General features: G+C 56.5%; 1 protein-coding gene across 2 annotated transcripts; it reads right to left on the bottom strand.

Annotated features, from left to right (window-relative positions):
* Window positions 1–231: 231 nt before the first annotated feature.
* On the bottom strand, window positions 232–15,250 carry SMARCD2 (SWI/SNF related, matrix associated, actin dependent regulator of chromatin, subfamily d, member 2). 2 transcript variants are annotated; one of them, XM_061475915.1, is made up of 13 exons: window positions 15,103–15,250; window positions 8,208–8,392; window positions 5,613–5,655; window positions 4,946–5,068; window positions 4,712–4,831; window positions 4,479–4,574; window positions 3,078–3,179; window positions 2,025–2,186; window positions 1,694–1,791; window positions 1,315–1,450; window positions 1,072–1,194; window positions 884–985; window positions 232–780 (listed from the first exon to the last, which is right to left on the bottom strand). In XM_061475915.1, exons 1-13 carry the CDS (start codon window positions 15,127–15,129, stop codon window positions 727–729), a joined length of 1,371 nt encoding a protein of 456 aa, XP_061331899.1. In that variant the 5' UTR covers window positions 15,130–15,250; the 3' UTR covers window positions 232–726. The 2 variants fall into 2 exon arrangements, with proteins under 2 accessions (XP_061331899.1, XP_061331900.1); XM_061475916.1 differs by lacking the exon at window positions 15,103–15,250 and adding an exon at window positions 14,871–14,990.
* Between the last annotated feature and the right edge of the window lie 11,457 nt (window positions 15,251–26,707).

Genomic DNA, 26,707 nt, shown 5'->3' with positions numbered 1-26,707 from the left:
TCCCACTGTCTGCAGGCTGCTGGGGGCAGAGCCACCCCCTCTGCCCCCACCTGAGTCACTCATCCTATAAATCAACTGATTGATTGTCAAAAACTTCCTCTAAAAAACCCTTGGTTCTGTCTAAAAAAAGAGCAGTTCGGGCCGAGCCAGCCCTGAGCTTCCCCCCCCACTGCATAGATTGAGGCCATGGGTGCAGGAAGAGGAACTCAATATATTAATCAAATACAAACCCACTGTACAAAACGCTTTTTTATCTATTGTTTTATAAAACCTGCTCACAAAAATAGTGCAAAACGTCAGGAGAAGGGGGGCTGGCGTTTGGAATGACACAACTTTGGTTGCAGAGGGGCAGGGCCGGGCCTGCCGTGCTGGCAGCTGGGCTCAGGGAGAGCAGGAGGCAGCTCCTGGTGCACGCAGGCAGCTTGGCACTGCTGGGCAGCAGCTCCAGGAGGGATTTAGGCTGGCGGAGGGGAGCGAGGAGCGCAGGAGGGATGCGGAGAAGCGTTAGCGCAGCGCGAGGGCTGCAGTGGGACTTCGAGGGGGGGAACCGGGGGAGCCTCTGCTGTGCTCTGCCTGGGGCCAGAGCTTCTCGAGGGGAGCCCAGGGGTGGCTCCGTGTCCCTCCAGGCACGTCGGGTTTGTGCAAGTGCTGTTTGATTCCAGTAAGTACCATCAGGCTCAGGCAGCAGCGAGAGGAGAAGGAGCTCCCGAGCCCCTGCCGGCCCCTTTAGGTGAGGCGGATCCCGAGCACTTGTTCCAGTTCCTGCCGACGCTGCTGGACCTGCAGGAGATGGATGGGGGTCAGGTAGGGCCAGCGGCTGCCCCGTGCTCCCCTCCCACCATCCCAACCTTGCAGCTCCCCTCTGGCACAGCACAGAGCCCACCTTGGCAAAGATGTGTCTGCCCACAGCCTCCTGCGCCCAGGGCTGCTGGTAGAACTCTGCTCGCCGCTCCTCCTCGGGGTTCCCGATTACATCCGTTATGATCTGAGCAAAACACGGGATGGGGGAACACGGGGTGAAGCCCAGGATCACCCCACAGCCCTTTGCTCTACCCAGCCGCAGGGTTTTACCTTGAGATCCCTCCTCTGGGATTTGATCCATTCCTGGATGAAATCCTGGGGGTTGTTGCTGAAGCTCAGCATGAAATCGCGCTGCGTCTTCAGCTGATTGATGGACTCGATGGTCTCATGGATCTAGGGAGAGGATGGGGTGAGAGGCAGCTGTGTCCCCCCCCCAGCAGGGCATTGCTGCCACCACGCTGCCCCCCCAGCACTGCAGTGCGGCCTCCAAGTGCCAGCCCAGAGCCCCCACACCTTGGCATCCAGCGAGGCGATCTCCTGCTGGTTGGTGGTGGAAGCCAGGAAGTTGCTCATCTGAGCCTTCAGGGGATCGTCCACCTCCACATCGATGTCGTAGCACGCGGTCTTCTTCTGGTCATTGGGGTCCACGCTGGAAGGAAAAGGGGTGGTGGGGGACGCTTCATCACCCCCACCCTGCTGCAGGGCTGGATCGACTCCCCCAGCACAACCCCAGTACCCCAGTGCCTGCCCCAACAAACCCCCACATGGGGTTGGATCATTCTTCTTCTGGGAGACTTCTGCTTTGGGCTGCAGACCTCAGCCCCCCTGGAGGTACCACTCTGCGCCCCAGAGAGCCTTGGGGAGCACTGCTCATCACACTCTCCACCCCTACCTGATGGTGTGGTTGATGATGATGGGATCTGGGTGCTGCAGGAGCCCTGCCAGCTTCATGGGGATCTCAGAGAAGCGCATGCGGATGCAGTTGAAGATCTGGAGGGACAAAGCAGAGTCTGCGTTGGCAGGGCCCCCCTCCACCTCTGAGAGGGCCAGGCACGAGGAGAGGCTCACCCAGCCCTGGTTTGTGCATGGCAAGCTGATGGATGAGGTATAAACCGAGACTGGAGCTTGCTGCCAGCCAAAGCAGCTGCCGTTTGTGGCCGTACTGGGGGTGGGAAGGGGGTTCTCCCAGCAGAGCGAGCTGGGGCCGCAGGGCGAGGGCTGACCTGGCGGAAGTAGCGGTTGCAGTTGATGTACTCCTTCTCGTGGCTGTCCTGCAGCTTGTTGTGCTTGATGTAGAGCCAGAGCGCCTGCATGATGCTGGCGCGGGTCTGGGTGTGCACCCCAAGCAGGCGAGCCAGGCGAGGGTCCAGTTTGTACTGCGGAGGCTGCACGGGCACGCAGGAGCATGGAATCACACAATGGCTGGGGCTGGAAAGGACCTTAAAGCTCCCCCAGCTCCAAGCCCTGCCACAGGCAGGGACCCCTTCCACTAGAGCAGCTTGCTCCAAGCCCCTGTGTCCAACCTGGCCTTGAACACTGCCAGGGATGGGGCAGCCACAGCTTCTCTGGGCACCCTGTGCCAGCACCTCAGCACCCTCATAGGGAAGAGCTTCTGCCTTAGATCTAACCTGAATCCCCCGTTTCAGTTTGAACCTGTTACCCCTTGTCCTGTCACTACAGACCCTCATTGAGACCATCTCCAGCATCCTTCTGGAAGCTGCCCTGAAGTCTCCCTGCAGTTTCTCTTCTCCAGGCTGAACAGCCCCAATGTTCTCAGCCTGGCTCCACACAGGAGCTGCTCGTGGTCTCCTCTGGACTTGCTCCAACAGCTCCATGTCCTTCTGATGCTGAGGACACCAGAACTGCACACAGTGCTGCAAATGGAGTCTCACAAGAGCAGAGCAGAGGGGCAGGGTCACCGCCTTTGACCTGCTGCTCATGCTCTGGGGTTGCACTCCAGGACCCATGGAGGCTCTGTGCTCAAGCACTCACAGCCCAGTCATGTTCAGTTTCTCATTGACCAACAAAGGCTGCAGGGCTCTCCATGGTGCTTGGAAGCGACCCTCCCCTAACTGTGGTGCCCTGCACACCCCTTGTGCCACCACTGGCTGTGTGGTCCATGCCTGGAACACCTCTGTGCTCCCTCACAGCCTCACGACAGCCTCATACAAGGTGCTGCCCCAGCCCAGGCCCCCCTTGCCACCCCCTCAAGCTGCCTCACACAGCTGAGCCATGCGGGAGGCCAGGCAGCAGCACCTGTGTCCCCAGGGCCATACCTGGTGATCCAGCATGAGCAGCAGAGTGCATTTCACATTGACATCGCCAGGACGCTTCACTTGGAAGCCGTCGGTCTCCTGGGTTGTGGGCAGCCGGTGCCACTACGAGAGAGCAAGGGGACACTGGAAACTCCAGGAGCGTGACAAGGCACCTGCAACCAGGCCTCCTGTCTGCAGAGAGCAGGGCCCTGGGCTCCGTGCAGGGCTCCAGCAGGGCCAGCCAGCCTGGAGCCCACCCCGGGCAGGCTGACCCCAGGGGCCTTCAGCCAAGAGCCCGCCCAGTCCAAATGATACAGCTTAGTGTGCTCCAGCACAGAGCTGGATGGGAGTTTGGGTGCACTGGGGAGTTACAGCCCTGAACACTTAATGCCAGGGACTCAAACAGCTCCTGGAATCCACACAGGATCAACCCTGCCTCGGGCACTGCAGGGGATGCTCATCAGAGCTGTTCACAAACCAGCACAGAAACAAGCACTTCCTGGGGTAAAAAGCATGATCTGGGTACAGGGAAAACCTGTTCCAGGCAGGAGCACCCAACAAAGGGCTGCTCCCACCCACAGGCAGTGCTTCACCTCCCACCTCTGCAGCAGGCTGGCAGGTAACGGGGCAGATCCCTCTTCCCTCCTGGCTCTGGGATGCACAATGAGCTTTCCTGCAGCATCAGCTCCTGTGTTGGGCCCACTTGTGCAAACCTGAGGGACCTGGGGCTGCCCAAGCTGCCCCCCAGAGCCACCCCCTGGCTGCAGCCCCACAGCTCAGCTCTGACTCCGTACTTGGAATCACGGAATCAACTCAGTTGGAAAAGCCCTTTAAGCTCATCAAGTCCAACCGTTCCCAGCACTGCCAAGGCCACCCCTAGCCCATGGCACTGAGGCCTCGTCTCCACGCTGTGTGAACACTTGCAGGGCCGGTGACTGCAGCCCTGCCCTGGGCAGCCTGTTCCAATGCCTGAGCACCCTCTGGGGCAGGAATTGTTCCTCAGCTCCATCTAAACCTGCCCTGGTGCAGCTTGAGGCCGTTTCCTCTTGTCCCATCCCTTGTTCCTTGGGAGCAGAGCCCAGCCCCTCCTGGCTCCATCCTCCTGTCAGGCACTTGTAGGCAGCGATCAGGTCCCCCCTGAGCCTTCTCTTCTCCAGCCTGAACCCCCCAGGTCCCTCAGCCGTTCCCCATCACACTTGTGTTCCAGGCCCTGCACCAGCCCCATTGTCCTTCTACTTGCAGGGAGAAGGGGGTTAAGAGCTGAGTGGGCAGCACTTGCTGCCAGGACCCACCACACCAGCCACCAGCCAGTAGCAGGCAAGAACACTTGAGCCTGCTCCCCCATGGAGGGCTCAGCACCATCCCCAGCACCCAAAAGCTTCTTGCTCAAGACCCCCAGGCACCATGAGCCTTCCATCTCACCTCCACCAGATGGTTGTCTGGCCCATACAGCTCTTTGTCCAGCTCTATGACGAGGCTCTTGAAAAAGGAGGAGAACTTCCTCTTCTGCTTGCTTGGCTGCAAAAGGGAGCAGAGACTTGGCCTGACGCTGCCATGGGAGGGCTTCAACCCAAACCCCACCTCCATTCAAACCAGCCCAGCCCAGGGCACCAATGGTCCTCCCAGAACCAGTCTGTCCCTGCCTATATCCTTACATCCTCCAGCAGTTTGCCCTCGACACGCAGCTCCCAGGAGGCCACACGCTCCCCACCCTCCCCTTCTTCTTTGGCCGGGGTGAAAGTGTTGGAGATGTAAATCCTCAGCTTCCGCTTTTGCTGTGAAAAAGAGAGAAGGGGGGGGGATGCTTGGAGCGAGAGGGGGGCTGCCAGAACCCAGAGCAGCACCTATTTCATACCCCCCATCCCGTCCAGCCAGTGTGGCCAACACACCGTCAGTGGCTTCTTAATGGCCTCTTGAATCTCCATCCTCTTCCGAGCGATGGTTTGGTCCAGCTTGCGCTCGAAGGCGAGGAGGTCCATGTAGGCCTGGGATTCTGGGACCAGTTCCCGGATCTGCCAAGCAGGAATGGTCAATTCCTTGCGTGCTGGGATGGGGCTGCATCCCCTGCACCAGCCCCAGCAACGCTACTGGTGCTGGGCTGACCCACCAAGGAGTCACCGAGTGATGGGTCCAGCATGACAGCATTGATTTCTCATCTGAAATGCAAGACTACATCCCAGAGCTGTGCTGCAGACCTCGTTTTGGAGCCTGTCCCTGTGCCCAGTGTCACAGGCAGGTAATGTCACCCTGGATTATCAAGAGGGACCCCCAGGAGAGGCTCAGGGTGCTCCTGGGGTCCCTACCCCAAGCCATCGCTGCTCCTGGCTTGCTCAAAGTCCTGCTGGTCCAACTTATGCACACCCCAAACCTTCTCCTGCCAGCCCAGAGGAAGAGATAAGACATCTTCTGGGTAGGTTTGGGACTGAGCTGCAATGCCCAGTGGGCAGGAGGCAGCTCAGTGAGATCCTTCTCCTCCTGGTGACCTCATCACCTTGGCTCCACTGGGAAGGCAGCACAGGTCCCTATAGCAGCTCAGTGCCTTCCCCATGCACTCACCCTCTGTGGCAGCACCTTGTCAGCCATCTTCCTCCTCTTCACCCTGCAAAGAGCACAGAGACAGGCACAAAACACCTCACAGGACATCCTGCTGCCTGCCCGGTGGGTGATGGGGACACTGCTGAGCCCTGCTTGTACGCTAGAAGCTTGGTGGCACTTTGGCCCCATCCAGGCCAGGCTCCAGAGAGGGCAGTCACAGTGGGAGTGCCAGCTCTGGATGGCTCTGTCTGGCAGCAGTGAACAGGCCTGGGGGAGACGAGGTCTCCTTTTGGGGCTGCTCTGTGTGACAGGGACTTTGGACTTGCAGGAGGAGAGCAAACAGATGCTGTGAGAGCATCCAGGCCATGAAACCTCAGCTAGTGCCAGAAAGCAAATGAGTAAGAGAAAGTATCAGAATCATCACAGAATCACAATCTGGTTTGGGTTGGAAGGGACCTCAAAGCTCATCCAGCTCCAACCCCTGCCATGGGCAGGGACCCCTTCCACTGGAGCAGCTTGCTCCAAGCCCCTGTGTCCAACCTGGCCTTGAACACTGCCAGGGATGGGGCAGCCACAGCTTCTCTGGGCACCCTGTGCCAGCGCCTCAGCACCCTCACAGGGAAGAGCTTCTGCCTAAGAGCTCATCTCAGTCCCCTCTGGCAGGTTAAAGCCATTCCCCTTGGCCTGTCCCTACATCCCTTGTCCCAAGCCCCTCTCCAGGTTTCCTGCAGCCCCTTTAGGCACTGGAGCTGCTCTCAGGTCTCCCCTTCAGGAGCCTTCTCTTCTCCAGGCTGCCCCAGCCCAGCTCTCTCAGCCTGGCTCCAGAGCAGAGCTGCTCCAGCCCTTGCAGCATCTCCGTGCCCTCCCCTGGACTCACTCCAACAGCTCCACGTCCCTCTTGTGCTGCTGCCCCAGGGAGGTCCCTGCACTCCAGCCAAGATGACTCCGGGGGAAGATGTTGGGTGTCTCAAGCCTTTCACAGGGAAGGAAATCCATCCCCTGAGGTCAGTTTGCTTTGCTGCTACCTCTTGCTAAAGGTGCTGCAAGGCAGGAGCAAGGAGAAGGTGGTATAAGGAAAAGCTGGGGCTGCAGCATGCTCCTGTCTGTTCCTGTATTCCCTCTCTAGAAATGGCCATCACATTTGGTACAAACCAAAGCCCATTTCCAGGAACCCACTTAAAACCACCTAAAACCAAACCAACCATGGCGGGTCTGAAATCCTCATGGGTAAAAAGGAAACAGAGGCCACAGAATGGCTGCAGCCCTGCCCAGAGCCAGTTTAGCTCTCTCCTGTAGGACCACAGAGCCCTGTTCTCTCTTCCCACCCCATGCTCTGCAGCACCCTGTGAGCCTGAGCCCACCCCGATTCCACATCCCCATCCTACTCAATGCCTGGATACAGAGGGAAACACTCTCCTCCCATTCTGCTGCATGCGTGAGGGTGCATGGGGCAGAGTCCAGCAGGCAGAGGGAAGTCCCTTTCTTTTGGCAGCAGGGAAGCAGCAGGGCAGTGGTGATGTACAAGGTACAGTGGTTACCCTATGGACACACCCCCCAGCTAAAGAGGGGGCCAGGGCACTGCTTTGAGCTCCTCCTGATGCATTACAAATGCTTCCTGCCCTGCAGGCTTTGGCCACCCCATCAGCAGCTGGCAATTCCTAATCCCTTGATCCACAGCCATCTGGGAGCAAGGATGCTAGCCCGGCTGATCCATGCAGCCTGCCCTTGGGAATGAGCTGCAGCCTTATCTGGCTGCTGACGTCTGCTCCGTGGTGAGCTGCCCCTTGTCCCTAATCCCCTGCTTGCTTGGGATGCGCAGTCGCTGTGCAGAGGCTGCAATAGCCTGTGGAGGGATCATGGAGCCAACTGAGCTCAGGGCAGGGAACAGGGCCTGAGTATCCGTTAGGACGAAGAGACCCTGCCCTGGGAATCCTAGAATCCCAGCCTGGTTTGTGTTGGAAGGGACCTTAAAGCCCATCCAGCTCCAACCCCTGCCACGGGCAGGGACCCCTTCCACTGGAGCAGCTTGCTCCAAGCCCCTGTGTCCAACCTGGCCTTGAACACTGCCAGGGATGGGGCAGCCACAGCTTCTCTGGGCACCCTGTGCCAGCGCCTCAGCACCCTCACAGGGAAGAGCTTGGGCCTGAGAGCTCATCTCAATCAATCCTTGTCCTATCGCTCCAGTCCCTAATGAAGAGTCCCTCCCCAGCATCCCTGTAGCCCCTTTTCACACACTGGAAGCTGCTCTGAGGTCTCCACGCAGCTTCTCTTCTCCAGGCTGAACAGCCCCAATGTTCTCAGCCTGTCTCCATACAGGAGCTGCTCCAGCACCTGCTCATCCTCATGGCCTCCTCTGGACTTGCTCCAACAGCTCCATGTCATTCTAATGTTGGGGACACCAGAACTGCACACAGTGCTCCAAGTGGCGTCTCACAAGAACAGAGTATAGGGGGAAAGACCCCAAGGAGCTGGTGCTGGGGCTTCTGGCAATCACAAGTGCTTGTAGTGAGGCTGCCTGGTTACTGGCACAGAGATGAGAGTGCAGGGAAGCAGCAAACTGAGCGTTCTCTGCCCCATCCCCATAGAACACCCGGGCTCCCGGTGCCATCCCCTTACCCTCTCCTCTGGGTGGCCAGCGGGGGCTGTGCCTGGGGGGTCAGCAGGCGCTTCCTGAAGGGATCCATCATGGACTGTGGCAGGCCGGGTCTCATCGGGGAGGCTGCTCCGTATGGGGGTGCTCCTGGTGGTCCCACCTGCAGGCCTGCCATGGGCATCCTGCTGCCGGGCGGCATCCCGGGGCGCTGGGGGGGAGGAGAAGAGAGGAATGTGTTAAACGCTGCCCCGCAAGGGGAGCTGAGCTTTGCAAGGGACCAGCTGATGCCATCAGCCCTCTTGCTTCTTCCCAATGAGACTGCTGCAGCTGTATCCTGCTCCAAGGTGTGAGCCAGGGACAGGGAAAGGAAGTGGGAAGGACATCTGGAGCTGCAGCCTTCCCACTGCAGGAAGAGTGATGGGACGAGCAGAAGGCACTGAGCACAGGGGAAGCCCAGCCTGGCAGCAAGTACAGCTCTGAAACCATGCATGGCCCTGAGCCACCACCACAGCAGGAGACGTGGGACCTGGAGCATCGTGAGGGTCACTATTGCCTGCAAAGCCCGGGGACATCGGGTGCTGTGCAGAGGGTTCCCCTCCAGAGAGCAGCACTGCTGGAAGGGATGCCTGGGAGGGGAGTGGAGCAATCCCACTTCTTAACAGCTCTGGGAATGAGGAAGGAAGCTGAGCTCCTGAGTGCAGGGATGGAGGTGAGAGCTCACCCCCTGCCAGCACCCCAGCTCCGGTCCTTCCCCCTCCAGGGACCTGGAAAGGGCATTTAGGAGCCACAACACAACATCCACCCCTCCCTGCAAAGGGTCCCGACCCAGGGCAGCACTCACAGCCCATGTGCATCCCCTGGCACAGAGCAGCTTGGCAATACAGCACCCACACTGCCGGCTCACAAGTGCCAGCGCCTACACCCCCCGGGACCCCCAGCAATCAGTCCCAGCACCCATTGGCTGCCCCTACACGCTCCAGCCTGCTGCACCGGCGGCCCGAGCCAACAGCTTCCCGGGATCCTTTGATCCTCGGCTCCCTGCTGCCAAGACACGAGGCTGGGAGAGCCACGGAGCCAGCAGAGCAACATTGCTGTGCCGCAGGCTCCGCAGCGCGCCAGGACATCCCCCGCGGCTCCCCTCCCACCGCACCTCCCTGCTCACGAAGCCACCTCACCACAGCATCTTAAGGCAGCCCTACGATACCTAAAGGAGGCCAGCAAGAAAGCTGGGGAAGGGGTTTGAACAAGGGGAAATGGCTTTAACCTGACAGAAGGGAGACTGAGATGAGATTTTAGGCTCAGATGTGTGGCAGGAGGGCTCGTTTGATGGCAGCTGGAGCCAAACCATGCTCACCTCCTCCCTGCAAAGCTGCTGAGTGCAAACCCAAGAGCTCGAGTTGCTCTGGAGGCCACTGGTGTCTCCGGAAGCTACTGGTGTCTCTGGAAGCTGGAGAGCCCCAAAACATACCAAGTGCTGCATCAAGAAGTGTCCTGCAGCAGCGAGTCACGGGGCGAGTGCTGCACGTGGCAGTTCAAAACCACGCACACAAAGTGCTGAGCCCATTACACAACCCAGTACTGGCTCTGCTTTCCTCTGAAGCAGCAACTCTGGAGCCTGGCCTCACAAACCTGCTCTTGCTACGAGGCAGGAGTGTGTTTGCTCCTCCTCACAGATGTTCCTCTCCTTTGGATGAGCCACACTCGCACAGCTCCTCGTGACAAGCAGGACTGCTCCAGCCCAGCCAAGAGCCGCCCGCAGCCAGCAGCACCTCCTCTTATGCCAAAAGCCACAAGGCCAGAACCCAGTTTCTCTGGGTTTATCAAGAGCTCCTCAGGGCAGGGCTGGGAGGAGAGGCAGCACCAAGTTCCACACCCTTGGCAGCGCTAAAACACAGAGGTACTGCGTAAATACTGTTTGCAGTGTGGTTACAGGAGCAGCGTGCTCCATAGCCCGGCTGATTCACCTACCAGAGCTTCTGGGGAACAGATAAGCCATGAGAAGCTGTGGAATTTCCAAGCGGACATTCCGGAGCCCCAAGGAAAGCTGCACAGTGCAAGAGGTCACCTGCAACACCCCAGAGCCTCCAGGAGCAAATCCCTGCCCCTGGGTGCTCCTCAAGCCCCCATAAGAGACAGTGACCGGTGCCACAGGGAACCTCGTGAAGCTCCGAGAGGTTCCCTACATGACAAAGGACACACGCACCGACAAGGGAACACTGTCAGCAGCTTGCTTGGACTAGGGTGATGTGGCCATGGCCAGCTCCTGTTCTTCAGCCAGGGCAGCTCTCATCATCACCACCATGCCCTGAGGCCTCTCCTGCCTCCCTCTGCCACTCCACGGGTCATATTCCTCATCTATCCCAGATTTGGAGGCTGGCTGGATATCTTTGCCAGCTCCACAACAGCGACAGCACCTTGTGCAAGGCATCCTGTGTGTCCATCTGCTCTTTGGAGGGACAAGGGGCTGCAAGAAGAGAAGACGACTCTGTCAGCAGTGAGAGATGCAGTACAAGGATGAATGGATCTGTCACACTTCAGTCCTTAACATCACCTCCGCAAACATCTGAGAACCATCAGCCACAGCTGAGCTGCTGGAGGGGGTGAGTTCAGCCTTCCAGGGACCTGTGTTGAATTGCTTGGACGAGGAAAACAAGGGAATGCAGAACCCTCCACACAGATGGATGTAGTTTTCCCTCAAGATTTGCAAATTAAAACCTCTCAGCAAAACAGGACCAGCCTCTGCCTTGTGTTCAACAGCCCAGGGAGCCTCAGCCCCTCCTAGGACACAACCCACCCAGGCACGGGGCAGCCTCCAAAGCAGCATTACAGCCCTGGTGGGTGAAAACTGCCTCCATCCCCTTTGGGAAGCCCTGGAAATGAGCAGGATGCAAGAGGGCTTAAATTCAGCATATTTTATTCAACCAGCTCAAGGCAAGGAGCCCTTCCTTAGCTCATTCCTGTCTAACACTCTTTGTCTCTCTGTCCACCCCTCTTCACCCAGAGCTGTGCTGCTGTCCCATTCCTCTGGGTCCTCGTCCTCCCCTGCCTGCCCCACCGCCGCCGCCGGTGGGGTGGACAAAGGGCAAACCCAGCAAGCTCAGCTCTGAGGAACAAGCTGGATCTCATCCAGCCTTCCCCTGCAGAGAGCCCTTTGGAAATGGGACAGAAAACAGCTTGTTTCTGCTCCCTGCCAGAGCCAAAGGAGCGGATGGGGCTGGCTGTGGTTTAGCGGTTCATCCCAGGTCAATGCACAGGCCATTTGTGTTTGGGGAGCTTTGCTCAGAGTCAGCTTTAGCTGAATCCAATGGGAGGCTGGAAGGTTTCCCAATGGATGTTTGCTGGCATGACAGAAGCCTTCCTGCCTGCCAAAGGCCCCTTCTCGAGGAAGGGCAGCCCAGAAATTGCAGGCTGGTAGCAGAAAGGAAAAACGAGGGGAGCAATAAATCACTGGATGGATCTGCAAGAAGATGCAGAGCGAGCTTGAAGAGAAGCAGCAACTAGGGACACAGCTCCCATCTTCCTTCCAAGGCTGCAGCTCTCCCCTGCACATCTCCCCAGCAAGGGGAAAAGGCTCTTCCCAATGCACATCCCGTTGTGCTCTGGCCAGAAAGGCACAATCCAACTTTGTACACACTAACAGCGAGAGCTCACGTGCATCCTCACCCGGGGCTTTGGGAGCAGAGCCCTGGAGAGATGCCAGGCAAAAACAGCTCTTCCTGCAAGTCCCTCCCCGCACGGCAGCACACCCCATTAGGAGAGATGGAGAAACAAATGGGATTTGAGCTCCATTGCCAGGCTGGTCTCAAGGAGCCACCACTCAACCCAGGGCTTTGCATGGCTTGGGACCAAGGGAGCCCCTCCAGCACACCCCAAAAGGGTGCTTTCCCCCTCTTTGTGATCTGTGAGCAGAGCCCTCTTGGGAGAATGCCAGGAGGAGCCTGGCTTTGTGCTGGTGGAGATCTTCATCCGGGAGGTGGTTGTTCTCACGATGCCGCTGCAGGCAGCATCTTGCTCCCAGCAAGCCCCCAAACTGCCCTGGCACAGTTTGTCACACTCGGAAGAGCTCCTGTGTTCTGAGCCAGGAGGAACTGCAGGAGGCAGTAGATGAGGAAGTAGTAAATCAAAGGGAGAAGGACAAAGCAACAGGCAGAGACACGGAGCAGGTTTAGACCACGTGCTGGCAACGTTTCAGGCACCAGAGGAGATGTTGGGTCCAGACAAACCTGCCTCACGTCTGGAGCTGCAGATGCTGCCAGGCCAGGGAAAGGGAAGGTCACAAGGATTCAAGTCCTAACACAGGCACGAACGCATGCAGGAACAAGGAACAAAGGTGCTGGGTTCCTGCTTGAAAGAGAAACTGGCAGCTTGGAGGCACAGACGGGAAGAGCAGAGAGGAGGGCCTGGTATAAACCACTGCCTTTGTGCTGCTGCAGTGCCCAACTGCCCAGGGAACAGCTCCCACAGCTCCTGAGAATGGGGAAGATGAAGTGAGGGCCTTCAACAGCAACTTCTGGAGATGCTGTCCACCCATTCACGTTCCCTCAGGAGAAACTAAGGGTGTTTCAGAGACCACAACGCTCTGTTACTGCCTTCCTCCCTCCTGCTCCAAGAGGACGGCGTTCATCTGCTTTGTATCATTACTCAGTTAACTGGAGGCTCAGCCTATGATGAAACCTGCCTTGGAAACCCTCTCCCTTGGGAAGGGTGGGGTCACCTGGCCCAAGCAGCATCACTCTGGTACAGCTCCAGCCCTGGCTGTTATTCCCAGGTCCCCTCCAAGCCAATCCCCATCACCCGATGAGCAGGAACAGTTTCTCCCTGCTCCCAAGCAGACGGGGTGGATCGGGATCACTACACCCTCTCCAGCATGTTCAGGCCACCTCATCTTCCAGCTGGCTCCACATCAGCAACTTCTCCAGCTCCACTGTCCACAAAGCACAACTCCCCTTCACACTGCTGCCTACCCAGGGATGGGATCACTGAGGGCTGGCACAGCAGCGCTCCTGTCCCATGGAAACCAGGCTCCTTCCCACCAGTGAGTGCCAATAAAATCCTTTTGCCACCTCTGTGCACCACTGAAGCACCAGCACAAGGTAACTGTGAAGCCAGCAACAGGGACCAGGATGGGGGCTCTGCCCACAGACCCAGCACCAAGCAGCCCAACAACTCTGCTGATCACTCTTCTCCTGGACAAACACCCTCTCCTTCCCATTGCAGGCACGGCACCAGCACCGGGAAGCTCTGGAAACATCGGCTCCCAGAAGGAACTCCCAAAGAGAGCCATCCTCATGAATTCCCTGCTGGAGCCGCCAGGAAATCAGCAGCAGGCACGCACGGATGTCAGAAGGACGAGCATATGTTGGAAGACCCAGTGCTTAAAGAGCCCCGAAGCACTCGCTGGCGTGCATGAGGCCTCTTGTGTCTCCTAGTGCCCAAATAATGAAGTTTCTTCATCAAACCAGGGCGTAACGGAGCACGAAGTCCTCTGGGTACCGCCGGGATGGCCGCTGGCCTGGGAGGGGCTGCCTTCCCCAGCCTGGGAATTGCAAAACAAAAGGCAGCCCCTCTGGATCCCTCAGCACTGTGCTCACTACCAGCTCATTGTGGTGCCCATCCACCATACCCACTGCACCCGTATAGCAGTGCCGGACACCACGGTGCTGGCCACATCACCCTCCGCTGGCTGTGTGCTCCCAAGGCGGTGTTATGGGCAGCAACGGGGAAGGGGGAAAGGCGAGCATGTGTTCTGTTCACTCCCAGCAGCGAGCAGCTCCCGGCTGCTCCGTCGGGCACCGTTTTCCCAGCTGGATTTTGCAACACACGGAAGGTCAGGACAAATGGAATGCCGTCGATTCATGTTCAGACCAGCCTTGGCTGTGCCACCTCTGGTCTCCAGCACCAGGCTTCTCCCTGGTTTTAAGGCTACGGGAGGAAGCTGTTTCCTCATCCCGTGTTAACCAAGCTTCACAAGCTGGAAATTGCCCCAGCTGGATTTATTCCTTAAATTCTAACTCACGGGAATGAGGTGGGAGCTCTGGAGGAAGCAACCAGCAAGAACATGTTGCACAACCGGGCTCCTCCATTCCAAGCCTGCTGTACACCACAAACCTAATGCCGTGTGCTCAGGAGTGAACCCATGAGTGCGAGACGGAGGTGAAACTGGAGTGTAGGTCAGAATATGCTTCTGATAGGGGATGGTCTAATAGGAGATGGGGACCTGATCGCTGCCTACAAGTGCCTGAGAGGAGGATGGAGCCAGGAGGGGCTGGGCTCTGCTCCCAAGGAACAAGGGATGGGACGAGAGGAAACGGCCTCAAGCTGCACCAGGGCAGGTTTAGATGGAGCTGAGGAACAATTCCCTCCCCAAAGGGTGCTCAGGCATTGGAACAGGCTGCCCAGGGCAGGGCTGCAGTCACCATCCCTGCAAGAGTTCACAGCTCGTGGAGACGAGGCCTCAGTGCCATGGGTTAGGGGTGGCCTTGGCAGTGCTGGGAACGGTTGGACTGGGTGAGCTTAAAGGTGTTTTCCAACCCGGCCGACTCCCAGGATTCTACGATGGGGATGGAAAACGAGGGGTTTCCTCCCACTTCACTCCCGCTCGGGTTTACTTTCCCCTCTCCGGCAGGCGCCTTCCCTCCTCAGCCACCACTTCCCCATCTCCTCAGCTCCTCCCTGAGGACACGCACCCGCTGCACCGAGCGGCTCCCCCGCCTTGCCTGCACAGGCGGATAAACAGGTTCCGAGCAGGGCCGCGCTACGGGAAATGGCTGCGGAGCCGCGGCCGGGCCTGTGCCGGCAGCCGCGGGGAAGGCCCCAAAGGCCGGCCCAGCGCCCCCCCACACCCCGCCGGGGCCCTCAGGGTGCTCCGCGCCCCCCCCCGCCCATCGCCCCCCACACACTCCCCCGAGGCCGCCTCACCTGGTACTGCGCGGCGGCCGGGCCCATGGGCCGGTACCCCGGGGCGGCGGCGGCGGCGGGAGGAACCGGGCTGGGGCCGCGCAGGATGGCGGGGCCGGGCCCCGGGGGTGGCGGGGCGGCGGCGGGGGGCAGCGGGCTGAGCGGGAAGGAGCCGCGGCCGGCCATGGCGGGACGGGGGGGGGCGGCCCCGGCCGCGCGGGTCACACGGCAGCGGCGGCGACCGCGGGCCGAGTCAGCGCGCGCCTCCCGCTTGCCACGCCCCCCGCGATGAGGCCACACCCCCGCGGTGAGGCCACGCCCCCCGCGATGAGACACCCCCCCCCCCGCGCTGAGGCCACACCTCCCGTGCTGAGGCCACACCCCCGTGCTGAGGCCACACCCCCCGCGATGAGGCCACCCCCCCCCGCGATGAGGCCACACCCCCATGCTGAGGCCACACCCCCGTGCTGAGGCCACGCCCCCGCCCCTCCGCCCACCAGCGCTCAGTCTCCGCCCCAGACCCCCCCGCGCCGAGGCCCCGCCCACCCAGGTCCCGCGCTCCTTGAGGCTCCTTTGGGAGCTCTCTGCGCTGGCCGCCAGGGGGCGCCGCAGGGCCGGGCCCCGCTGCGTGCGGAGCCCCGTGTGGGGCTGGGGCCCCATCGGAGAGCTTGGTGTGGGGCAGGACCTGGCGGAGAGCCTGGTTCCGTGCTGCACTATGGGGCAGGGGCTCAGCCCCTCTCCTTTCCTCCCCCTTCCTTCGCTCCCAGCTCCGGCTCCACCACCCCCGGCTGCTGCTGACCCAGTCCCGTTTCTTGCCCTTTGCATCCTTTCCCCCCCCTCTCCCCTCTTGCTGCTCCATTTCCACCACCAGCGCAGTCACCCTGCTCCCTTCCCTCACCTCATCTTCCCTCTTTGCCCTTTGCCACCGCTGCTTTGCCCAGGCAGGGCACAAGCACCCAGCCCTGGCTCCTGCCCGTGCCCAGTTCACAGAATCCTAAGGGTTGGAAGGGACCTCAAAAGATCATGTAGTCCAACCCTCCTGCAAGAGCAGGGTAACCTAGAGTACATCACACAGGAACTTGTCCAGGCGGGCCTTGAATATCTCCAACGTAGGAGACTCCACAACCCCCCTGGGCAACCTGTTCCAGTGCTCTGTCACTCTCACAGTAAAGAAATCTTTCCCGATGTTCACATGGAGCCTCCTGTGCTCCAGTTTACACCCATTGCCCCTTGTCCTAGCACTGGACATCGCTGAAAAAAACCTAGCTGAAAACTGAAAACCGGTTCAACCCCTCTGGCTGCCAACACGGGGAGCAGGACGAGAGCAGAGCTCTGCTGCCTTCTCCCAGCTAGCTGCTTGCACAAGAGGTGGGGTGCTTTGGGGTGCTGGACCATGGAGCATCCCTGTGTCTTGTTGTCTTGAATCCATATTCTGGGGTTAAGAAGCAATGGAGGACGTGCTGTGGTGGGGTCACAGCACACCTCTACAGATGGAGACTTCTGGCATTCATTTAAAAGTAAGAAAGTAGAAGTTTTGCTGATCTTCTGCTGAAATCACAAGTGAAAATGAGCACTCCAAAGGGGATGGGGTCTCCCTGCTGCTCCCAGCCCCACTGCAGTGCTGGGGGATCATGGGGTGGCCTAAAACCACCCCAGCCCCTTGGTGTGTGTAGGGGCTGCATTTATGGACATCAGACCCAACAAGCAGGGGTAGGGAAAGGGTTTCCTTGGCACAGGGACGTGGTGTGGGGCTCCCCAAAGGAGGCTGCTGAAAGTGCCACCAGCCCTTATCCCCTTTGAGCCTCACTCCATGGGCACTAGATGGAGCAAATTACCCAAAAAGGAAGTTTTCCTGTGGAATTACATCTCCTGCAAGCCGCTGTTGGACGCGGTGCCGGTGGGGGATGAAATGGGGATGCAATGAGGTTTGGGGGCAGCTGGTGCTGCCCTCCCCGGGTTCTTTCACCACAGCCATCATGAAAACACGGCTCTTCCCTTCGGGAGCACTGAGCCCTTCAAGCAGTGGAACATGAAGCCCTGCTCTGGTGGTGATTACAGAGCTGCTGCTTACCCTTCAGGAAGGGTGGGCAGCCAAAGTGATGGTGTCTTTCCTCTCCAGTGGCTCCATCACAGTGTCCCTGGCACTGAGCACAGGCAAAACCCACCTGAAGGTGACGGTGAAGGCTTTTTGTGTCATGGTTGTTGCTGAAGACCTTCCCCTGAGTGATTTCCTACATATTAATGGGTCAGAAAAGGCTTCTTTCAGCCCTTTCCCTCTAAAAAGACTTCAGTCCTCAGCAGAACGTCATCCCAGTGTCATTCCTGGTGGCTTCTCAGCTCCGTGGGACAGCAGCAATGATGGGTGTTGATCCTTACTGCTCCATGGTTCATCCACGCAATCACTGCTTTGTTTCAGAGTGGGCTGTGCTGGGCACTGGTTTCCCATATGAAAACCTTTCTCCAGGGTGCAGAGCTGCTTTTCCTATTAATCTAACCCAAAGAATCTTCCTTTTCTTTGCTGGAATGTAAGAGATGCTCCTAAACCCCCCAGACCTTCTGGGAATAAGGAAGATAACCAAAAGGTTTAGGATGAAGAAATGCCAGCACAAGAGCAGTTTCATCTGCCTGTGTGTGCTCTGCAATGCACTGTAGGCACAAGGCATCCTGCTGCCGTGTGCAGGGCCCTTGCAGCAGTGATGGGCATTCCAGAGAAGAAGGTGAGGATTTGGGCTTCTCTTCCCTTCTCCCCAGTTTCCCTCCCCTGTTGCAGTGGGAAACCCAAGTCCCCCCTGCCTTCCCAGTTATGGGCAACCTCCCTTGCCATCCAAGGCACCTTCCATTTAAAAGCATTAAGCCTAATTTTGATGTGGTTTTATCTCTTCGTGGGTTTCAGGTCAAGATCGTTCTAAGGGGGTTGATCCCAATGGAAAACCTTCTCTCTTCTGCCCCAGACCACCGAGGAGATCTTTGCATCAGCATCTCTCCAGGCTCAGCTCCTCCATAAACCCTCTGTGCTTGGGCACAAGAGGGCACTGGAACACCGCCATGATCGGGCTGCTTCTGAGCGCAGGCAGAGCTGCTGGAGCCATAAAGTCCCTTCTGCACCTTCCACAGGGTCAGTGCCCATGCAGGAAGGAGCAGACACATCCAGGGGATGCCCTTGCCCTGCACCGTGATGTGCATGTCCACGCTGTGCCCTTCCCATTGAATTCCATCACCTCAAATGATGGGAGCTGAGCAGAGCAAGCACCTCCTCCTGCATGAGCAGACCTGTTACTTCTGGGGCTGGGACATGCAAAAGCAAACACATCCCTTGAAGTTTGTGCTTGGTGGGGCCAGACAAGCTGCAGCAAAGCCAAGAGCTGGGGTTGGAGTAGGGAGAAACCTCTGCAGACCTGGAGTGCTTAATGTATTAACCTCATCAATGCAAATAGTGTTTGTGCTCCTAGGAGCACCCGGCCCTTCCCAACGGCAATGGTGCTTATTCCATATACATCAAATTTACCAGCCTATAAACATTAGTACATCCCACAGACATATTCACCCTCATAAAAAACATCAATTGCTGCCTGAGTCTATTAGTGGAAATAAATTAGAGAACTTCATTGCTCTGCCACGATGATGGGCAAAACCACATAAAAGAGGCACTCAGAAGATGTTTTTGTGTCGCTTGTTACAGAAGTTGCTGATGCCATTCAGCTTCTTCAAACCACCATGAATTGCATTTAATGAAGGCGTTTGAAATCCTTCAATGACTAACTGATAAATATGTCCCTTTTGCAAGTCCTGTGTGAACAATTCTTGTGCAGGTGAGGATAAGAAACCCAGTTTATGAAGCATCACCCTTCGGGAGGGATGCAGGATGGATCCTTCTACACTCATTTTTGGATGGTGAAAGTGTCTGATAGGGGAACAAGAGTTTGTGCCGTTCAGCTCCTCAAAAGGGAGACTGTGAGGGGGGTTTGTTCCAGTGTGAGCAGCTCTGGAAGAGGAAAGTGTCTGGTGGAATAAAGGTACAGGAGGGAAGTGGTGGCTGGGGGGGAACTGGATGAGAAATGAGGCTCATGCTTCCAGCAGTGATTGTCCATGTGAGGAAACCTCTTAAGGGAGAGGTGGGTTTTCCTGCAGATGCTTTGTGCTTCATTCCCACTGGAGTCACTGGGGAAGTGGGGGAGATGAAGTGGCCTGCAGTGCTGAGGTTGGTCTCAATGACTGAACGTCCGATGTGGTTGTGAATCTGCGGCAGGAGGAATGAGGAGTAAGGTGGGGAATAGAATCAAAGCTGTCCCCACTGCAGGGACAACAAGCCTTTCCTTGCCCAGGCTCTCCAGGGTATCCATGGGTGTCAAACCATCCTTCCCTCACCACATCATTGCCTTCTTCTTCCTTGCCCTGCACATGGTGCCCAGGGTAGTTGAATGTGCTCTGCAGTAGGTGATCTTGGGGACATCATCTCTTCAAGTAATGCCCAACTTGTTGGCTTTTCCTGTTGGTTTCCCACCCAGGGAGGTCACAGTGGGGTGCTTCAGGTGGTCCCGTGCCCATCTGTCCCTCCTGAGCAAGGAGGAGGCTCCCAGCAGGGATGATCCATGTCTCCCATCTCATCTGCTTTATCTCTTCCGTGTTCTCACTCATCAGCCTGGGTGTTAGAATGAGTCTCCTTCTCTTCTGCACCTCTCTGCTCTTTTTACCAAGGCCTTCTCCTCCAGGTCTGTCTCAGGTACGTGGTACTCCTGTTACCATAGTAATGTGCCTCTCCATCTCATAGCCACTTATCCTTGTAACATCCTTGCACAGGAGAGGAGCACTTCTTGTCCCCATGATACTCATCACCGTGGAGGGAGGCACTAGGATGAAAAGCTCAAGAGAAGTGGTCATCCAGATGGTGCAGGGCAGAGGTGGCCATCGCTGGTTGCTCATATTCACCCTTGCTCAGCCCCATGGCAGGGTTTCTTGTCTGGCTCCACTGCTGATGGTGCTTACAACCTCTTCCCTTCTCTCTGTGCTTGGGGACAAGAAGTGATTAAAGGGTTTAATAACTTGGATTTATTCTATGCTTCTGTCTGAGGCTGTTCAAAGAACAATCAAGTGACTCCACTGTGATCATGGCTTAGTACAAGCATTCAGAGATGCTTCCTCTGGCAGCTCCTCTGTGGGGGTGATGATACCTGCAAGAGCAGGACACCTCCCCAGAGGAACATCTTTAGGTACCCGGAATGGGCTCACCTTGGGTATGTGTAAAATGGTTTGCAGTGGATTTGGGATTTTCCTTCGGCTTAAGTCAAATGCAGAAGAGATGCATGTGCCTGGCAGCAAAGTGATGGAGCCTTTCATACCTCGTTGGTTATTCATTGATAGGGTTTGTGTTTAATGAAGGAGCCTGGCTCCAGCCCAGCCTTCTGGGGCCTCCTGTAATGTCTTAATGCTGTGTCTGCTCTTTGGCAGGAAAAGTGTGTGGAAAGCTGCCCTGCCACGGAGCTCATGGAGGGACAGGGAGGCTGGGGGGCAGCAGCCTCTCCTCTGGGGCAATGGGGACCTCGGTTTTCCGGCCAAGATAAGAATCCAGCAATCAGAAGCAGGGGGAAACCCCTCCATGGTGGCTGGGATACAAAGGCAGCTGCATGGGTCTGCAGAGGGACTGAGATCAGAGCTCAGGGAAGGGCCTCCAATGGGTGTGAGCACCTTCCATTAGAATCCAGCTGCTGAATCCAGCTTTATCCAGGATGAGATAAATCCTCTCCTAAAGTGCAGCTGGGGCCAGTGCTGGTGTAGATGTGCTCTGGTTTTCGGTCCCAGTGGTCTAGTTCTGGGGCATCATGCCTGGAGGAGGCACCATTGGCATGGGCTCCTGTCCGTGCGTGGTCCACCAGATCCTCCAAGCCAACCCTGTCTCAGTAAATCAATGCCAATGGGATGCTGCTGGATCCTTTATCCCTGTACCAGCACTCCCCTGGAGCACTCAGGGCCTCACCACATGCTTTAGTCTAGCACTGACTGAATACTGGCACAGCTGGCAGCTTGAGTAGCTGGGCACCACCTAAATCCTGGGCTTTGTGGGAGAATTGGGAAAAGCAGGAGGAAAAGCTACCATCCTGGGGTCCTGTCAGCTCCCCGCTGCTGGCAGGCACCGGGTTTGATACCACATCAACTCTGGCTAATATAGCAAATCACTCTCTTAATGATAGTTACAACTCCAGCGGGTGCAGCTTCCCCTGCTAATGACACTTGGAGATGTGCCAAATGCCTTTGCTTATCCCTACAGCCAGGGAGAAAATCATTTAAAGCCAAAGGGTCAGGAGTGAGAGTGGGATGGGAGAGCATCATCTCCTTGGTGACTGCTTGGCTGGGCCACTTACCCACGATCCCACCAGCAGCTTGGATGCGGGATGGGCTTTTCCCATTGAGTGGGAGCAGAGTGTGGGTTTTCCTCCTAGGGAGTCCTGACACAGGGATGCTTGTTGGTGCAGCATGTGGAGGGGATGAGCCCACTTTCTGTGGTGTGAGTAATGCAGAGCTGAGAGAGAAACCAAGGAGAAGGAATTTGATCTCTGCTGATGCAGGGCTTTGCCAGGAATGGGCAGTGGTACAGGGGGATGCTTCTGGTGGAACCAAGAACCTTAGCATCCTCTACCAGCCTCATCACAGCAGCCAGTGCCCTGCACCACATTCTGCCCAGAAGCAACCAGTGGCTGAATGTAGAGCTCCTGGGCTGGGGTTGTAAATGGTTTCAGAAGAGGCTGATGCCATTCCCTGGGTGTTAGCAGCTGGTTTAGCTCGCGACCAGGAGCAGGGCCAACCTGGGCTCATCGAAGCTGCTGTTTCTATGCAAGGTCTGAGTGCACTTAACCAGCTTGCTCCAAGCCCCTGTGTCCAGCCTGGCCTTGAACACTGCCAGGGATGGGGCAGCCACAGCTTCTCTGGGCACCCTGTGTCAGCGCCTCAGCACCCTCACAGGGAAGAGCTTCTGCCTAAGAGCTCATCTCAGTCTCCCCTCTGGCAGGTTCAAGCCATTCCCTTGGCCTGTCCCTACATCCCTTGTCCCAAGCCCCTCTCCAGGTTTCTTATTTCACAGAATATCTTGGTTCTCTGCCCCCTCCCCTTGATATAACTCTGGATTTTCTTCTTATCTGCATAAAACGGTGATCCCTTTTTAAACGCTGCCGGATGATGTATGATGGCAATGAGTTCCAGAGGCCAAGTGTGTCATGCTGTTATGACTTTCTCTAGTGAATCTTATTTAGCTGCTTTAATCCCTCACTCCTGCCGTGAAGCTGCAGAAGAGCACGATCCCTCCTATGCTACGGGAAGAAGTGCAGTGATGGGGCTGCTCATCAGGAAGTCATGCTCAAGGTGGTCTCGAGCACTTCTTCATCCATTGACATATCTTCAGCTACATCCAGGCTCAGCTTTAAACATCCATAATTAATGCCTCTGCTGAAGACAAACAGTGTTCAGGAGAATTTATCATTTCTTCTCCTGTAATTACCTGTCAAAATTAAAATAATGGCCTTTTAGAAGGAATGGAGGGGATTTTTTCTTTAATTAATGGAGTATGCAGCTTGTCATGCAAAATCAAGGTCATCAAGATTAAGAGGAAGATGACGGCCTACTGCCTCAGCTCTTCTCACAGCACAGCAGGTATCCTTGGACACAGTGGGGGGAGATACTGGAGGAGAGTGGAGAGGATTTGTTCAAGGATCAAGCTCCCACTGGCCCTTAATAACCTCAAGCTCTATTTCATAGATACAGTATTCCCTGTGCTAGAGGCCCTTCAGCCTCTGCACCCTGGACAAGGATGCTCAGAGGAGCCCATCGTGTGCAGACACAGACCAGGACAGGGTTTGCTACCTCCAAAACGTGGCTGAAACCTGCTTTAGAGCTCCCCTCCTGCAGGTTTGCAAGAGGCATCACCATCCAGCAGGCAAATCCTCCCTTACACCCAAGGGAAAGGCAACCAGGTTGTGTCTTGCATTTGGGGTGTCCTAAGTGTCCCAGGAACCTGCTGGCTCTGTGTCCTAGCTCAGCTGTTTTGAGCACCCCTTGTCCCTGCTGCAGAAGGGTTCACTCCTCTTGGAGAAGCTCTGGATAAGACTGTGGTGTCACAGAGGTGTGAAACAGTCTCCAGATGCAGATACTTCCATGGGGCACAAGGGAAGAGGAGGGATGCTCTTAGGATGAGAAGGAGCAACATGTTGCCCCATTCTCCTCCATCTCCATCCCTGCACCCAGTGGTAGGTGGACATCCCCTCCTCCTCCTTCCAGTCCCATCTTTTGGGTCGATCCCATAAACAGAGTTCCGGTTTTAGCAGCCTGTTGCTTGTGATAAAGACCTCTGGGTCCCTGTGCTCGGAGATGCTCTTCTCTGGGGCTCTCAGGCTTCTTTCCCTCTGATAACAGAATCTATTAGCATGAAGTATTGCTTTCAGTGCTCCAGTGAAAAATGTTAGCTTTCTTGGTGAGAGGTATCTATTGGGTTAGGATTACACTGCCCATAAATAATGGAGACAGGCTCAATTCCAGGCGCTTTCCCAGCCCATAATTGGAACACCATTATAAATTGTAAACATCTACTTTGGGCTATAAATGCACCTTTAAATGCGTCAGAGCGGGGAATGGCATGAAGTGGCTCCCAGGAGGAAAGCAGGGAGCAGAGTGCTCTGTCACCAGCTCCAGGGGATGGGAAAGGGGCTGTGGACCAGCCCCAGGTCATCAGAACGTGTGAATTTTGCTGTGCCCATGGAGCAGCTCGCACAGGGGGATGCTCTTGGGTGTTTTGGTGCAGAGAAGCAATACTGCTCCTGCATCTTGTCCTTGAAGCTTGGCTCTGGGCTCGGCTGCAACCAGTCACCCACTGCCTCTAGGCTTGGTTTCTGCAACCCCTTCCCCAACCCCACGGCTGGAACCCCTAGCACCAGACACGGAGAGTGTCTGGAACAGTGACAGGACAAGGGGTCCATGGCAGCGGTTGGGGCTGGATGAGCTTTAAGCTCCCTTCCCACCCAAACCAAGCTGTGATTCTACTATTCCAATAGAGAAGGACCCCATCTGATAGCAGCCCAACTTGTCTTTGTACCCCCTGGCCATGAGCCCTCCCAGAGTCCTGTTTTCTGCTTCCCTCCAACATAAGTGACCTGAGATGAGCTTGTAGCAATGGAAAATCAACATATAAAGCTGATGATTTATTCTGTCACCATCTGAACTGGGGAGAAAGGGAAAGAAAATAGAGCTGGGATTAGGGTCTTAATAAGAGGAGTGCTTATTGTGGTTATCTCTTACTCTCTTTGTGGCATTTGTGCTGATGGAGCTCTTACAGAGTTACACTGATATTAGCATTACAGCATTATCCCCATAGCAGCATTAGCAGTCCCAATGGCTGTATTAAGTGGAAATCTCCATTTCTGATGCAGGGCTCACCCACGTGCTGATCTCTGAGTGCAGCAGCTGCCCATGCATGGGGTGAGGAGAAAAAACAGTTTGCTGCTAACTAATACTGCGTCCTTACTAATATCCCCCAGGATCTTCACCTTGGTGGCTTGCAACTGATAGTGTTGGAGGAAGAGAAGCTCCAGGGAGCTGCAGCTGGTCCTGGAGCTGCCAAAGCATCGCACCCATGGATGCCAAACTCCATCAAGCTGCAGGAAAGCCCTTGCATTTTTAGCCAGTTTGTAGCTCTCTTAAGGACAGGACCCATGTTCAGGCTCTGCAGTTGCCGGGTAAATGAAGGTGGCAGATGAAGGAGCTGCTGGGATGGCTCTGCCTTCCTCCAGCTCTGCCCCACTCCAGCACAGACTCATAGACTCAACCAAGGTGGAAAAGACCTTTGAGATCATCAAATCCAACCATTCCCCAACACTGCCAAGGCCACCATTAAAGCAAGTCCCCATGCTGCCCCTCTGCTCCCCATTTCCTCCCTCTGGACTCCCTGGGTCAGGTCCTGGTCCCCATCTTTGCTGCTGTGGCTGGTGCCCAACACCAACCCTGTAGCTCCCATTCCCTGGTGATAACAATCATAGAACCACAGAATGGTTTGGGTTGGAAGGGACCTTAAAGCTCCTCCAGCTCCAGCCCCTGCTATGGAGAGGGACCCCTTCCACTGGAGCAGCTTGCTCCAAGCCCTGTGTCCAACCTGGCCTTGAGCACTGCCAGGGATGGGGCAGCCACAGCTTCTCTGGGCACCCTGTGCCGGTGCCTCAGCACCCTCACAGGGAAGAGCTTCTGCCTTGTATCCAACCTGAACTTCCCCTGTTTCAGTTTGAACCCATCACCCCTTGTCCTATCACTACAGTCCCTGATGAAGAGTCCCTCTCCAGGATCCTTGTAGCCCCTTCAGACACTGGAAGCTGCTCTGAGGTATCACCATGCCCAGCACCCCTCATTCACACCACCAGCCCTGCTCCCACTGCTACACATTTGGGTGCTTGTGACCCCCTCGTGGGACAGCTCAGCTCACCAGAGCATCCCAGCACCAGGACAAACAGGCAGCTCCTGTGGGCTGCAGTGTTCCCATCCCTTTTCATCAGTGTGGTCCCACAGCAATCCCACTTCTTCCTTGACAGCAGCCGAGTCCCTGCCAGTTTACATGACATTTTCTAGCGATTCACACTTGGCCAAGTAGAACAAAGAATCAGGATCCAGATGAATGTCGACCGCCTTCGCTTCATCCCCTGATTTAGCAAGTCTATCAGAAATGTAATTAAGATTGTCTAGCATGATTTGTTCTTAGTAAACCTGCACACGGTTCCGCTATCCTCTTGGTGTTTAGAGCTATTAATATTTGCCCAGCACTTTTGCTGGCATTTGAAATGAGATTCATATAAACTTGCATCTATTAGCTAATTAATAAACAATACTAGCAGACAAGCAGAAGCAAATGAGCAATACCCAAAAGTCCCACTTGGCCAGCACTTCCTTCTGTAGGAGCAAGCAGCAGCTCCCCTGTATGCAGAACTGCAGGGGGGGGGGGGGTGTCACACCATGCAGTAGAGGGGGAGAATCATAGAATCCCAGCCTGGTTTGGGTTGGAAGGGACCTCAAAGCCCATCCAGCTCCAACCCCAGCCACGGGCAGGGACCCCTTCCACCGGAGCAGATTGCTCCAAGCCCCTGTGTCCAACCTGGCCTTGAGCACTGCCAGGGATGGGGCAGCCGCAGCTTCTCTGGGCACCCTATGCCAGCGCCTCAGCACCCTCACAGGGAAGAGCTTGGGCCTGAGAGCTCATCTCAATCAATCCTTGTCCTATCACTGCAGTCCCTAATGAACAGTCCCTCTCCAGCATCCTTGTAGCCCCCTTCAGACACTGGAAGCTGCTCTGAGGTCTCCATGCAGCTTCTCTTCTCCAGGCTGAACAGCCCCAGTGTTCTCACCCTTTCTCCATACAGGAGGTGTTTTAACCCCTGAGCATCCTCATGGCCTCCTCTGGACTTGCTCCAACAGCTCCATGTCCTTATGCTGAACATTCCAGAATCCTTGACCTGCCGGCCTTTTGATGCAGCCCAGGTCACTTTGCAGGCCATGTCATCACTTTGCATGGTCTGGACCAGATAAAAACGGAACAAGCTGTTCCCCTGCAGCTGGACCATGCTTGGGGAAGGAGAACGTCACCACGAGCTTCACCCCTTCCTTAGTC

Source organism: Pezoporus flaviventris, unplaced genomic scaffold (genome assembly GCF_033815535.1).
Source record: "Pezoporus flaviventris isolate CSIRO_AGI_PZ_B2104156 unplaced genomic scaffold, CSIRO_AGI_Pfla_v1 ptg000091l, whole genome shotgun sequence".
Taxonomy (NCBI): Eukaryota; Metazoa; Chordata; class Aves; order Psittaciformes; family Psittacidae; genus Pezoporus; species Pezoporus flaviventris.
This window is presented reverse-complemented; position numbering and strand designations above follow the sequence as displayed.